This window comes from Solea senegalensis, unplaced genomic scaffold (assembly GCF_019176455.1).
Source record: "Solea senegalensis isolate Sse05_10M unplaced genomic scaffold, IFAPA_SoseM_1 scf7180000016479, whole genome shotgun sequence".
NCBI lineage: Eukaryota > Metazoa > Chordata > Actinopteri > Pleuronectiformes > Soleidae > Solea > Solea senegalensis.
In genome coordinates, this window is record NW_025321816.1 from 1 (window position 1) to 16,558 (window position 16,558).

The window sequence follows — 16,558 nt, forward strand, 5'->3', positions numbered from 1 at the left end:
AGGCAGGCAGGCAGACAGGCAGGCAGACAGACAGGCAGGACTGGATCCTAATGCAGTGTCTGTACTGTAACAGTTTCAGTGGGTTTGAAGACGAGTTCAACGACACTTTCAGTGAAAATCTCTGATCCACTTTAAGGTCTGAGGTTAAGACCAGGATCAGACCAGGATCTGAACAGGAAGAGGAAAATGTAGGTTACCTGGGTTAGAGGTCACTTCCTGTTTGTTTTTCTTCAGTAAATCACATGAAAAGCTGTCACTGGTATTATTGATTATTAAAGGAGTTTTAAAGGTCAAAGGTCAAACGCTCCTTCCTCCTCTCCTCTGTCTCTCCCTGGCCCCGCCCCTCTCCAGGTAAATAGACTTTTCAAGGTGAACGTCTCATTACGGGAGAAGGTTGACAAATGAATGTGGTGTTGTCCTGTTGCATTGTGGGTATTGACAGTGACTTTGAAGAACGAGGCGTCGCCGCTCGAGCAGATGGAACTGAGCGCTACATTAGCACATGAGCTAATTACTTATGCTAATCAGTAACTGAAGGAGGGGGGCGGAGCCTGAGAGCCAGCGTACACGCACACAAGCCAGAGTGCAACCATGCACCTATTGGACAGTATTAGCTGTCAATCACAACATAGCCCCGCCCTGAAGTCACACGCTGCATTAACATGTGACCAAAGTTTAAAATGTCCGTCACGTTGGATCAAAGAAGACACACAAACCTGTGGAGTCGCCCCCTGATGGACATTCACCAGAATACAGGCTTCATTTAAAAAGAGACTACAAAACAATGCTCATGTCTGTCCCCTGTCTCATGTCCCCTGTCCCCTGTTCCGCAGGCTCCGCCCCCTTGTCGTGGAGAAGTTTCACATGTGAACAGAAAACCATATGTAGAGAGAGACAGACGCCCCCTGCAGGCTGATCTGTGTTCTCTCACACACACACACACACACAGACGTCATCATCACCCTCCTCTTCATCATTACCCAGAATCCTTCTCTCTGTGTCCAGGTGTTCATTTAACGTGTAACAGCAGCTTGATAAAAACGCCCCAGAGTCCACTTCACATCCTCCTCTTCATCATCTTCATCCTCCTCCTCTTGAGTTTTTGTGAAAATCGGGCTGAGGGTTCAGAGAGAGAGACAGTGTGTGTGTGTGTGTGTGTGTGTGTGTGTGTGTGTGTGTGTGTGTGTGTGTGTGTGTATATTAAGCAGCAGACGCCACACAGGGTGACCCCTGACCTTAGCCCTCAGTCTGTTTACAGTTTTTTTAATAACACTTTTATTTCTATTTTAATAAAACAACACAAACTCTGTCTCCCTCTCTCTGTCTCCCTCCATCTCTCTCTGTCTCCCTCCCTCTCTCTCTGTCTCTCTCTCTCTCTCTCTCCCTCTCTCTCTCTGTCTCCCTCCCTCCCTCTCGCTCTCTCTCTCTCCTCTGGCTGGCCTCTCACTTCTCTGTGGGTCATGTGACTCGTCTCACCTGTCCACTGTCAGGTCACACTGTCCCACTGAGGGGCGATCAGTGGGCGAGCTGGCACTGTGCCCTCTCTCTCTCTCTCTCTCTCTCTCTCTCTCTCTCACACACACACACACACACACACACACAGAGCAGTGATTGTTGCTATGACAACAATGTTTTCTACATGTATTTACGTGTGTGTGTGTGTGTCAGAGTGTACGTGTGGCGGCAGCCAGCAGGGGGTGTGGCCTCTGGCAGTGTAACCGCCCTCTGTTTGTGCTGACGCTGCTGTGTCATCAACAGTGTGAAAACCACAGAACACAGCGACAGGAAGTGACAGCGACACTTCCTGTGAGAGCAGCCAATCACACACACACTGACACAGACCCACACACACTGACACACACGCACACACAGACACACACACACACACTGACACAGAGACACACTCACACACACAGACACACACACTGACACAGAGACACACGCACACACACACACACGCACAAACAGACAGAGCAGCAGTTAAAAATAAAGACGCATAATTAGCATAGATAATGAGCTGGGCCTGGTTAATATGCAAATGAGGTGAAATATTAGGAAACACCTGCTGTTGTCGAGGATTCATTAGAAGCTTCTGGAAAATTAATGAGACGTTTACAGACTAAGACCACATGAAGACCAAGACCACATGAAGACCAAGACCACATGAAGACCATGACCTGACCAAGACCACATGAAGACCATGACCATGAAGACCAAGACCACATGAAGACCACCATGAAGACCATGACAAGACCAAGACCACATGAAGACCACCACATGAAGACCAAGACCACATGAAGACCATGACCACATGAAGACCAAGACCACATGAAGACCATGACCACATGAAGACCAAGACCACACATGAAGACAATGAAGACCACATGAAGACCAAGACCACATGAAGACCATGACCACATGAAGACAATGACCACATGAAGACCAAGACCACATGAAGACCATGACCACATGAAGACCAAGACCACATGAAGACCATGACCACATGAAGACCAAGACCACATGACCATGACCACATGAAGACCAAGACCACATGAAGACCATGACCACAGAAGACCAGACTGAGACCAAGACCACATGAAGACCAAGACCACATGAAGACCATGACCACATGAACCATGACCACAGACCACATGAAGACCATGACATGACCAAGACCACATGAAGACCATGACCACATGAAGACCAAGACTGAGACCAAGACCACATGAAGATCAAGACCACATGAAGACCATGACCACATGAAGACCAAGACTGAGACTGAGACTGAGACTGAGACTGAGTGTGTGTGTGTGTGTCTCCTTGTTTCCTTGCCTCCTCTCCTCAGCCTCTCGTCTCCTCTCAGTTTAAATATTCATCATGATGTTAATGAAGTGTAATAGACTCAGTCTTGTTTGTTTAACACAGATTATTATGGTCTGTTGCCTCAGGACCAGACATATTAAAGAGACAGTTTTTAGAGTGTAATTGTATGAGGTAGTGACACTGCAGAGAGCGCCCCCTGCAGTGTCACAGAGTGACCACAGGAGGCAGCAGAGGAGCAGCAGCAGCTTCAATCACTGATCTTCTCAGTGAAATCAGAGGTCAGTAGGAGGAGTCAGATGGGCGGAGTCAGGAGCAGCAGGTCAAAATGAGTCTGTTGAAATGGACAAAGTTATAAAACATCATTGATTCAGGTCTTGTTGTATCTGAAGTCTCCGTCCTTCAGCGCGGCCACTGTCCGGCTCAAGGTCAGAGCAGATGGTTCATCTGGTTTCACCTCGGCACTGAAGCTGATCCCAGAGCAGCCGAGCGAGCCGAGCGCCGAAAAACAGATGGAGGAGAGACTTTAAACCTGAGACTGCAGCGAGAGTCAGCAGGACAACAAACACGTTTACACCAGTGTGTGAGTCAGTGTGTGTCTGTCTGTGTGTGCGTGTGTCTGGTGTTGACTTATTAGCAAAATATTGTAAATTACATTTAGTTTGTAACGCTTGCATCATTATTGCTCTTTATCAGCAGCATCTGTGTGTGTGTGCGTAATGCGTGTGTGTGTGCGTGTGTGTGTGTATGCGTGTGTGCGCGTGTGTGTTCTATCCCTCATCAATAGTTAAACATTTATCTCTAACTACAAACACCACTTACTCTTCATCAGCTCTTAAACCATAAACGTGTTGAATCACAGAAACAATCATTGATTCTAAATCAGTAAAATCATGATGATCACATGTAAATCAAGCTAATGTTTCATGTTTTAATCTAAATAAAAACATAAACACACCACAGAATGTGGATAGCAGATTGTCATGCCCGCCATTTTGGAATGATTTGTGTTTACACTCTCCTGAAGCTAATGCTATGCTAAACACTCTCCTGAAGCTAATGCTAAGCTAAATTATCTCTGGGAGCTAATGCTAAGCGCAACACTCTCTTGGACCTAATGCTAAACTTCCTACTTTCCTGAAGCTATTGCTAAGCTAAATACTGTTTTGGAGTTAATGCTAAACTAAACATGCAACTGAAGCTAATTCAAAGCAAACTACTCTCCTGGGGCTATTCCACCATCTTTACTCTTCAGCGAGTAATACACTGATGTGACCAATGAACCAACGACCTCTCTGTTAGCGTGTGGTTAGCGTCACACAAACCTATTAGCGCGATGATAGCATCACACAAACCTGTTAGCGTGTGGTTTGCATCACACAAACCTGTTGTATAAAGTGAGTATTTCATTGGTACAGTCCTGGTTCAGCAGATGATTGGCTGCTGAGAGAAAGGGGCGGGGCAAGCGGCATAACAGCCTCTTCTCTATGAGATCTGTTTCCTGTGTCATGTGACCTGACTGTGTTTGCTGAACATGAGCAGATGAAGAGTGAAGATGAAGTGGTTAGTGGGCGGGCTCAGGCGATGATTAGAACGTCTTCCTGTGTAATTGAGCGTCAGTAACTCAGGACGTTGATGCATCACAGTCTCAGTGTGAATGTTAATCAAAGAGCTGGTCAGTGAGCTCAGTGTGTGGGTCATTAACTCATGAGTGAGACATACTATGCTAATGCTAATGTGCTAATGATCTCTTAAAGCACAGCTCAGTAATTTGTTCGACAATAAATAAAGTTGTAGCTTCTTCACACTCCCCCACTCTGCTGCTCCTCTGCTGCCTCGTGTGGTCACTTTGTTTCACTGAGGTCAGTCTGAACCAAGCAGTGACCAAATAACACATTGACTCCATCACACAACAGCAGTGGATCAACAACCCCTGCGTGTGTGGTGTTAAAATCACTGATTTCCTCTGTGAGTGTGTGTGTGTATAACAATAACAAGGAATAACAAGGACAAACAGACTTTAGCTCTTAATACAAAACAATATCTACGTCAGTTTAACTTTTAAAGAACATCTTCACGTCTTTATCTCACACAGGAAACTCTCACTCTCCCACACCAAAGTCCATAGACAGCTATAACATGTAGCTCTGAATGAACGGTGACATCATCACCTCCCAGAATTCATAGCAGCAACAGAGCTCCCTGTCACTCCCTGTCACATTAAATATTGAGTGTGATTGTACATGCTCCTGTAAATGTGATGTGTGTCAGTCAATATTAGACTTCACTGACCTAATGAGGCCCCGCCCCCCTCATCCACTCAATCTCCTCCTCTTCCTCTCTTCCCTTCTTCTTCTTCTGTCCTCTGCTCTTGTGTTTTTGCTAGTTATCGATGAACACGTGAGGTCATGGCCTCAGTGTGGTGCTGGACCTGCACTCACCAGGCGGTCACCTGGTAAAGTGTCAGCTGGTTAGGGTTAGCTGGTTTGGTGTTAGCTGGTTAGGGTTAGCTGGTTAGGTGTGTGGCGACTCTTCACAGAGAGAGAATCAAAGCGTTTAAAAATACTCCTGCTGAAATATTGATTGTTCTTCTTCTTCTCTGGTCTAACGTAATAAGAGAGAGACTCCAGGGAGTGTGTGTGTGTGTCTGTGTGTGTCTGTGTGTGTGTGTTCATCAGGGCCTTGTAATCCGAGCTCAACATAATTGCTTCCCATAGTGCACTGGGTGTGGTTGAGGGTGACATCATCTACACACACACACACACACACACACACACACACAGTGTCTCAGTGATCCCCCACCCCCCTTCCAAACTTCCTTGGTGAAGCTGGTTTGATGCCACGCCTCCTCTGTCAGGTAGATGTCTGTGCGCGTGTGTGTATGTGTGTGTGCGCGTGTGTGTGTGTGTCACTATTACATTGAACAGATCAGTTTCCACACACACAGTTTTAAAGGTCTTTTTCAGGGTTAAGACCTGGTTTTAGGGTTAGAATTAATCAGTGGTGAACCGTGAGCACTACAGCTAGATCTTCACCTCAGCCATCATTAATGAGAAAATAAATAACCAGCAACATTACGGTGAATAGAAAGCGTTAAACAACTGCAATTGTTTGATTAACGATGACAAGGATGTGAGCAAATAGACCAGAACATCAATAACATTCTAACATTAACGTCATAAAACTGGAGACTGAAATTAAATAAACATACTCGGTGCAAACATAGCCAAAATCTGGAAATATAAAATGAGGTTACCCTGTGACGCTGCTGACACGAGGCTCATTTCATCACCATGGACAGCGCTATGAAATCAAGGCGCACAACAAACCACACTTTGACAAATCAATTCATGAGCATCCTCAAACTATAATACAATTTCAGATGCACACGCTGGTAATACAAAGACTGTTCTTTAAGACACTGAAGTGTGGTGTGCGTGTTTTTTGTATGTGTATGTGTTATTTTTCCTTTTATAGGAGTGTCAGTGCTTACCTATGTACGTGAGTTACGTCAGTTACTGACATGTACGTGAGTTACGTCCGTTACTGACATGTACGTGAGGATTCGATGTTCGTGAGTTCGTCCGTTACTGACGTAATGCGTGAGTTCGTCGTTACTGACATGTGTGAGTTACGTCAGTTACTGACATGTACGTCAGTTACTGACTGTCGCGTGAGATTCGTCGTTGCATATGCGTGAGTTACGTCAGTTACGACAGTTACTGACATGTACCATCAAGTTACGACGTTACTGACATGTCCGTCGTGACGTAGATTGCGTCCATGTTGCGTGAGTTACGTCACGTTGTACGTGTGCGTTTACGTGACCGTTACGTCGCCGTTACTGACGTGCGTGAGTTACGTCCAGTTACTGACATGTAAGCGGCGTGATTACGTCACGACACGTATGTATGCGCGTCCCTGACATATGCGTGACGTCCCGTACTGACATATGCGTGAGTTACGTCCAAGAGTTACCGCCACTGACGTGTTACGCAGTTACACCCGCTACACATGTGCGTGAGTTACGTCAGTTACTGACGGTTACTGATATGCGTGCAAGTGAGTTACGTCGTTACTTGTTGACAGAGTGTCCGTGGAGTTTCGTCCGTTACTGACATGCGCGTGAGTTACGTGTTACTGACATGTACGTCGTCGAGTTACGTGAGTTACCGTTACCGCAGTGTCGTACGCCGTGAGTTACGCCAGTTACCGACATAATAGTTAAGTAGAATGCGGGAGTTACGTCCGTTACTGACATGTACGTGAGTTACGTCCGTTATTGACATGTCCGTGAGTTACGTCAGTTACTGACATGTACGTGAGTTGTACGTCAGTTACAACTCACGTACATGTCAGTACTGACATAATATAAGTGATAGAGGACCTCATTAAAGGTGACGAGGCTATAGAATGTATGAAGTCTATGAATGAAACACAAGTGTGTGTGTGTGTGTGTGTGTGTGTGTGTGTGTGTGTGTGTGTAAAACAGAGGTTATCCTCTGGTTAATGTGACATGTCTGTGATGTCTGTGATGTCTGTGATGTGTGTGTGTGTGTGTGTGTGTGTGACCTCGCTGCTGGTTAACTCCTCACATTATTATTGTGATAATGTGACAATTAAAGAGGAAGTGCTCCATCGGGATGGGAGGGGGAGGGGCTTATGGTGCCAGAGATGGATGAGCACAGATTACACGGTGGAGGGAAATGCATTAAAGTGGTCATTCTTTCTGACCCCTCCCCCTCCTCTGCTCCTGATCAATACTCCACCGCCACTGTGAGATCACTGTAACTCAGCGAGGAGGAGGGAGGAGGGAGGAGGGAGGAGGAAGGAAAACTGGCTCCGAACGAGACGTCATAACTCAGGAAGTGTTGATGAGAGGCAGGAGGAGAGGAGGTGGGGAATAGAGGAGGGGGTGTGGCCTCAGTCATATTTTTCAATATTTAAAAACTGTAGCATTTATTATGACCATTTATATATTTTGAGTCATTGTTAATACAAAAGATATTATAGATACTGACCTCATGACCTCATGACATCATGACCTTAGTGTGTTGGAGCAGTAGATAGATAGTTAACTTTATAGATAGTTAACTTTAATCTTTCTCTCACCTGTCATCACACACACACACAGACACACACACAGACACACAACGTAAAACATAGATTATTGTTTTACATGATTCCTGATGGTGAAGTGGATCCTGATCATGTGACGTTGTTTTCCAGATTCTTCCTCAAGTTTTTCCTCAAATGTAACCAGAACTGTTTGAAGAACGCAGGAAACCCTCGAGACATGAGGAGGTTCCAGGTAACACACACACACACACACACAGACACACACACACAGACACACAACATAAGAGGAAACACAAACGTGTGTGTGTCTGTGTGTGTGTGTGTGTCCACAGGTGGTCGTGTCCACCACAGTAAACGTGGACGGTCACGTTCTCGCCGTGTCCGACAACATGTTCGTCCACAACAACTCCAAACATGGCCGTCGCGCCCGACGCCTGGACCCGTCTGAAGGTAAGACGCTACGTGTCTGTGGTGAACAAATCAAGCGCAACCTTGGAGAATAAATGCGGGCATAAAACTCCGCCTCTTACTCGAGCAATGACCTGGAGTGCCAGAAGGGCGGAGCTTAACCAGACCAGTGCTACGTTTTGTTGAGTGATGAGCTGACTGTGAGGAAAGCTCCACCCACCTGGCACCTGCAGCTGAGCAAAACAAACTCACCTCGTTTGATGAATATTGTTCAACCTTTGAGTTTGTTCTGTCCTACTTACAGCACCAGACGGGTGGAGTTAAACTCAAGTTTCTCTGCTTGTTTTAGCCTCCCTGGTGCAGCAGACGGGTGGAGCTTACCTCATCACCTTGTAAAACGCTGCAGTAAAAGTTGAGTGAAAGAAAGTCAGCTTTCACTTCTTACCATTTTAGTAATCACCACCCGTCTGGGACGTTCAGTGGAGAAAAACTGTCTGTCAAACATCAAACGCCACGGTGGCGTCCTCTGTCTCTCGCCGTCGTCTTCTCTCACTCTGCGCTTTCTGTTAAAAGTTTGAGACGTTTCCAGGAGCGACGGCGCCATGTGTTCGCTTCTTTTAACCTACTTGAAATCCCAGGTGGGTGGAGCTTACGTTATCAGGTCATCCACTAATATCTCTGAGGTGAAAACTAGCCTAAATCCATGGTTTGTGTGGACTTGCAGACGTCTCAGTCCTCTCACACAGTCTCCACCCCTCTGGGACGGACTAAAGCGTGAAACAAACTCTAAAAGAGTGTGAGTGTGTGTGTGTGTGTGTGTGTGTGTGTGTGTGTGTGTGTGTGTGTGTGTGTGTGTGTGGTGTGTGTGTGTGCGGCTCCCTCTGCAGGCTCCTCCAGGAGCTGCTGCTGATGGAGCTGTGTGCTTTGGTTTAACCTACTTGCAGGAGCAGACGGGTGGAGGTTGTTGATCAAAGGCACAGGAGTGTCAGCTGACCTCCTGTGTCTCCACCTGTCTGCTGCGTCCAGAGGGAGAAAACTAACGCTCCCTGACACAGATGTGCTGAGACATTTTTTCACCTGTGAAACTTCGACAGTCAGCGTTTTAAACATTCATGTACGGTGTCCTGCAGGAGACACACACACACACACACACACACACACACACACACTTACTGCTGCAACAAAAGAGGAAAATTAATCAACTCCAGACTCCACACTTTTCTTTCATCAGTGTGTGTGTGTGTGTGTTCTCTCTTCTGGAACGATCTTCAGTTCAAACGAAGACTAAAGGAAGTCCTTAATTCATTCTGTAATAAAATGTATTTATTTATTTATTTATACAATGACATTTCCAAACAAAGTTACAGAGTTAAGTAAATAACATCTATGTTCTTTTTTTTATTACACATGATATTATTATTATGTTGTTATTACACATGATATATTATTACACATGATATTATTATTATTACACATGATATTATTATTATTACACATGATATATTATTACACATGATATTATTATTATATTGTTATTACACATGATATTATTATTATTACACATGATATTATTATTATTGTTATTTTTATTATTATACATGATATTATTATTACTACACATGATATTATTATTATTGTTATTTTTATTATTATACATGATATTATTATTATTACTACACATGATATTATTATAATTACACATGATATCATTATTATAACACATGATATTATTATTATTGTTATTTTTATTATTATACATGATATTATTATTACTACACATGATATTATTATTATTGTTATTTTTATTATTACACATGATATCATTGTTATTACACATGATATTATTATTACTACACATGATATTATTATTATTACACATGATATCATTGTTATTACACATGATATATTATTACACATGATATTATTATTACACATGATATCATTGTTATTACACATGATATTATTATTATGACACATGATATTATTATTATTACTACACATGATATTATTATTATTACTACACATGATATTATTATTACTACACATGATATTATTACTACACATGATATTATTATTATTACTACACATGGTATTATTATTACTACACATGATATTATTGTTACTACACATGATATTATTATTATATTGTTATTACACATGATATTATTATTATTATACATGGTATTATTATTACTACACATGATATTATTATTACTACACATGATATTATTATTATATTGTTATTACACATGATAATATTATTATTATACATGATATTATTATTATTATACATGATATTATTATTATTACACATGATATTATTATTATTACACATGATATTATTATTATTACTAAAAATGATATTATTATTATATTGTTATTACACATGATACACTACACATGATATATTATTACTACACATGATATTATTATTATATTGTTATTACACATGATATATTATTACACATGATATTATTATTATTACACATGATATCATTATTATTACACATGATATTATTATTATTACACATGATATTGTTATTACACATGATATTATTATTACTACACATGATATTATTATTATTACACATTATATCATTGTTATTACACATGATATATAATTACACATGATATTATTATTACACATGATATCATGGTTATTACACATGATATTATTATTATTACACATGATATTATTATTATTACACATGATATCATTGTTATTACACATGATATATTATTACACATGATATTATTATTACTACACATGATATTATTATTACTACACATGATATTATTACTACTACACATGGTATTATTATTACTACACATGATATTGTTATTACACATGATATTATTATTACTACACATGGTATTATTATTACTACACATTATATTATTATTATTACTACACATGGTATTATTATTACTACACATGATATTATTATTACTACACATGATATTATTATTACTACACATGATATTATTATTACTACACATGATATTATTATTATATTGTTATTACACATGATATTATTATTATTATACATGATATTATTATTATTACACATGATATTATTATTATTACTACACATGATATTATTATTATTACACATGATATCATTATTATAACACATGATATTATTATTATTGTACTTTTATTATTATACATGATATTATTATTACTACACATGATATTATTATATTGTTATTACACATGATATTATTATTATTATTACATATCTTCTCTCGTGGTAAAAACAGCTGCTGTTTCTGGTAAAAGGTTCTAAACGTGTGGAGACATGGACTCTGTCTCAGTCTCGTCCAAGAGGAGACTCTGTTTATATGGAGCTGCTTATTGATCAGTGTGTGTGTGTGTGTGTTTGTACTGACCCTCATCACTTCCTGTTTCCTTTCTCATTCTTCAGCTCATTCAGACGCCAAACTGATGTTTACATAGATTTGACTCACTTTAGTTTCAGTCATGTTGTCATGTCCATGACTTCATAGCTCCTCCTCTGTGTGGGCGGAGTCACTACAGCATGTCTGTGTGAAACTGTGGTGACGTGGTTTTCTACACAAACTAGTGACTTAAAGCAGTTGTTTTGGGTGAAACACAAACCATGTTCCTCTCATGTGTCCTCATGTGTTCTCATGTGTCCTCTCATGTGTTCTCATGTGTCCTCTCATGTGTTCTCATGTGTCCTCTCATGTGTTCTCATGTGTCTCTCATGTGTCCTCTCATGTTTCCTCTCATGTGTCCTCTCATGTGTCCTCATGTGTCTCATGTGTCCTCTCATGTGTTCATGTGTCCTCTCATGTTTCCTCTCATGTTTCCTCTCATGTGTCCTCATGTGTCCTCTCATGTTCCTCTCATGTTTCCTCTCATGTGTCCTCTCTTGTTTCCTCTCATGTGTCCTCTCTTGTTTCCTCTCTTGTGTCCTCTCATGTTTCCTCTCATGTGTTCTCATGTGTCCTCTGATGTTTCCTCTCATGTGTCCTCTCTTGTTTCCTCTCATGTGTCCTCTCTTGTGTGTCCTCTCTTGTGTCCTCATGTTTCCTCTCATGTGTCCTCTCATGTGTCCTCTCATGTTTCCTCTCATGTTTCCTCTCATGTTTCCTCTCATGTTTCCTCTCATGTGTCCTCTCTTGTGTCCTCTCATGTTTCCTCTCTCTCATGTGTCCTCTCATGTTTCCTCTCATGTTTCCTCTCATGTTTCCTCTCATGTTTCCTCTCATGTGTCCTCCCTCTCATGTTTCTCTCATGTTTCCTCTCATGTGTCCTCTCATGTGTCCTCTCATGTTTCCTCTCATGTTTCCTCTTATGTTTCCTCTCATGTGTCCTCTCATGTGTCCTCTCTTGTTTCCTCTTGTTTCCTCTCATGTGTCCTCTCTTGTGTCCTCTCATGTTTCCTCTCATGTTTGCTCTCATGTGTCCTCTCTTGTTTCCTCTCTTGTGTCCTCTCATGTGTCCTCTCATGTTTCCTCTCATGTTTCTCTGTCCTCTCATGTGTCCTCTCTCCTCTCATGTGTCCTCTCTTGTGTCCTCTCTTGTCCTCTCATGTTTCCTCTCATGTTTCCCTCTCATGTGTCCTCTCTTGTTTCCTCTCTTGTTTCCTCTCATGTGTCCTCTCTTGTGTCCTCTCATGTTTCCTCTCATGTTTCTCATGTGTCCTCTCTTGTTTCCTCTCTTGTGTCCTCTCATGTGTCCTCTCATGTTTCCTCTCTTGTTTCCTCTCTTGTGTCCTCTCATGTGTCCTCTCTTGTTTCCTCTCTTGTGTCCTCTCATGTGTCCTCTCATGTTTCCTCTCATGTGTCCTCTCATGTTTCCTCTCTTGTTTCCTCTCTTGTGTCCTCTCATGTTTCCTCTCATGTTTCCTCTCATGTTTGCTCTCATGTGTCCTCTCATGTTTGCTCTCTGTGTTATGAAGCAGCCACACCCTGCATCAAAGCCATCAGTCCCAGTGAAGGCTGGACGACCGGAGGAGCCACTGTCATCCTCATCGGGGACAATTTCTTTGACGGACTGCAGGTCGTCTTTGGAACCATGTTGGTTTGGAGTGAGGTGAGGAACTAACACAGACACTGACACAGATACTGACACAGACACATACTCTTACCACAGACACTGACCACTGACACTGACCACTGACCACTGACCACTGACCACTGACCACTGACACCACTGACCACTGACACAGATACCACAGACACAGACACATACTCTTACCACAGACACTGACACTGACCACAGATAATGACAATGACAGTGACAATGACACTGACACTGACACTGACACTGACCACTGACCACTGACACAGACACAGACACGAACACAGACACAGGCACAGACACTGACCATAGACACTGACACAGACACATACACATACACTGACCACATACACTGACCACAGACACTTACCACAGACACTTACCACAGACACCACAGACACTGACACTGACACTGACCACAGACACTGACACTGACACTGACACTGACACAGACACACAGACACTTACCACAGACACTGACACAGACATACTCTTACCACAGACACTGACCACTGACCACTGACACTGACACTGACCACTGACCACTGACACTGACACTGACACTGACACACACGACACAGACACAGACACAGACAAGGCACAGACACTGACACTGACACTGACACTGACACTGGCACTGACCACAGACAGATACTGACCACTGACACTGACACCACTGACACTGACCACAGACACGACCACAGACACAGACACAGACCACAGACACAGACACAGACACAGACACTGGCACAGACACTGACCATAGACACTGATACACTGACCACAGACACTGACACTGACACAGACACATACTATTACCACAGACACACTGACACGATAACAATGACACTGACCTGACCACAGACACTGACCACAGATAATGACACTGACCACAGATAACAATGACAATGACAATGACACTGACACTGACCACAGACACTGACCACAGATAATGACAATGACAATGACCATAGACACTGACACATACATACACTGACCACAGACACTTACCACAGACACTGACACTGACACATACTCTTACCACAGACACTGGATGACCATGACACTGACACTGACCACAGATAATGACAATGACAGTGACAGTGACAATGACAATGACAATGACAATGACACTGACACTGACTGACCATAGACACATGACCACAGACACTGAGACACTGACACAGACACATACTCTTACCACAGACACACTGACACAATGACACTGACAATGACAATGACACTGACACTCAAACAATGACAATGAACTGACACTGACACTGACCACAGACACTGACACGTTGCCCTGGTTGTCGTCTAACTCTGCGTGTTACAGTTTTAAAAGCACAGAGAAGCTCAAAGCTCTCATTCACTCATTCACTCATTCATGTTAAAACATTTAAAAAAAAAAGACGAGGGTGATTTGTGACAGATGTAAATGTGGGCGTGGCTTAAAGCCTCCTGACGCTCACACACCTTTACTCGCTGTCATCGACCGTTCTGACAATAACACAACTGTTTCTCACCGGGTTTGGATAGTAAGAAACAGGTGTTTGGAAGGGGAGGGGCATCAGGGAGGGGGAGGGGCATCAACATGTTGTAGTTCATGTTGTGGTTTATGTTCTTTTCCTCCAGCTGATCACTCCTCATGCCATCAGGGTCCAGACGCCTCCTCGTCACATCCCCGGGGTCGTAGAGGTCACGCTGTCCTACAAGTCCAAACAGTTCTGCAAAGGAGCACCGGGGCGCTTCGTCTACACCGGTGAGTTACCATGGCAACAGAGAGAGTGTGTCAGATGATCCTGGACGGCTGTGGATCAGTGGTAGAGCGGGCTGTCTATCAAAGACAAGGTCGGGGGTTTGATCCCAGGCTGTCTGTGACAGCAGATCTGATGTCATGTGACTTGTCCACACTCCACACGCATCCCGTCCTCAGCTCGTCCTTCAGACTCTTTGTCCACTGTGTGTCCACCGCGCGGGCGTCTTATCTGTCCTCACATTATTCCGTCAGAATATCCAGATGTCATTCAAAGTAGCTCAAAGGTCACATGTGCTCTGTTTAGTGCGATAAGAAAATGTCACGACGTTCAACGTTCTTCATCACAGGCCGACGCCTTCTTCCTCTTTTGTCGCACACGTCTCCCGGTCCCGCCTCCAGGACTGGGAGGTGTTTCTTCTCCTCACAATGGACGGTCGTCGTCGGCGACGGCTTTTGCGATGCTAATCTGAGATCACATTTACAGATTATGACACGAGACGAGCAAGTGAATAAAACTGTTGTCCTGACTTTAAAGAAGCAGACGCTCAAAGAAATGAGGACAAGTGAACGCATCACAGCTTTACATCATAATCTACATAATCCAGATGACTGTGATGTTCCTGTTTACATCATAATTGACATAATCCAGATGACTGTGATGTTCCTGATTACATCATAATTGACATAATCCAGATGACTGTGATGTTCCTTCTTACATCATAATCTACATAATCCAGATGACAGTGATGTTCCTGCTTACATAATAATCTACCTAATCCAGATGACTGTGATGTCCCTCTCTTCTTGCTTACATAATAATAGACATAATCCAGATGACTGTGATGTTCCTGCTTACATCATAATAGACATAATCCAGATTAATGTGATGTTTCTGTGTGAGGGGGAGGAGTTGCTGTAAATGGATTTGTTGAAGTATTTTTTCAGTCAGTGATTTTCAGAGAAGTCGTGTTTTCCCAGGAAAGTCAATATTGTCAGACTCCACTCATTAATTTAAACCCTCCTCCTCCTCCTCCTCCTCCTCCTGAAGCTGCACAATGGGATCTGGGATCAGAGGGAGGAGAAGGAGGAGGAGGAGGAGGGAAAAACTGAGCTGAAGAAGTCAGATTCATAGACAGACTCGGGAGAGGAACACAAAAGACATCATAATAACACACTGAGTGTGTGTGTAACACAAAGTCAGTGCAGTTTCATGCAGCCGTGCAGTGATGACTCCGCCCACGAGTAGGAACTTTTTTTGTAGTGGAGATGCAACCTAAACCCAGGTGAGCGCTGGTTACCGTGGTGACTTGTGCACCTGAGCACTGGTTGCCGTGGTGAATTGTGTACCTGAGCGCTGGTTACCGTGGTGACTTGTGCACCTGAGCACTGGTTGCCGTGGTGAATTGTGTACCTGAGCGCTGGTTACCGTGGTGACTTGT

General features: G+C 42.9%; 1 protein-coding gene across 1 annotated transcript; it reads left to right on the plus strand.

Annotated features, from left to right (window-relative positions):
* Positions 1-3,184: 3,184 nt before the first annotated feature.
* Positions 3,185-16,333, plus strand: LOC122763127 (transcription factor COE1-like; the record flags this gene model as incomplete). Its single annotated transcript, XM_044018203.1, has 5 exons — positions 3,185-3,399; positions 8,050-8,131; positions 8,232-8,349; positions 13,239-13,372; positions 14,996-16,333. Coding segments are annotated over 5 exons (714 nt in total), but the record flags the coding sequence as incomplete, so codon positions are not given.
* Between the last annotated feature and the right edge of the window lie 225 nt (positions 16,334-16,558).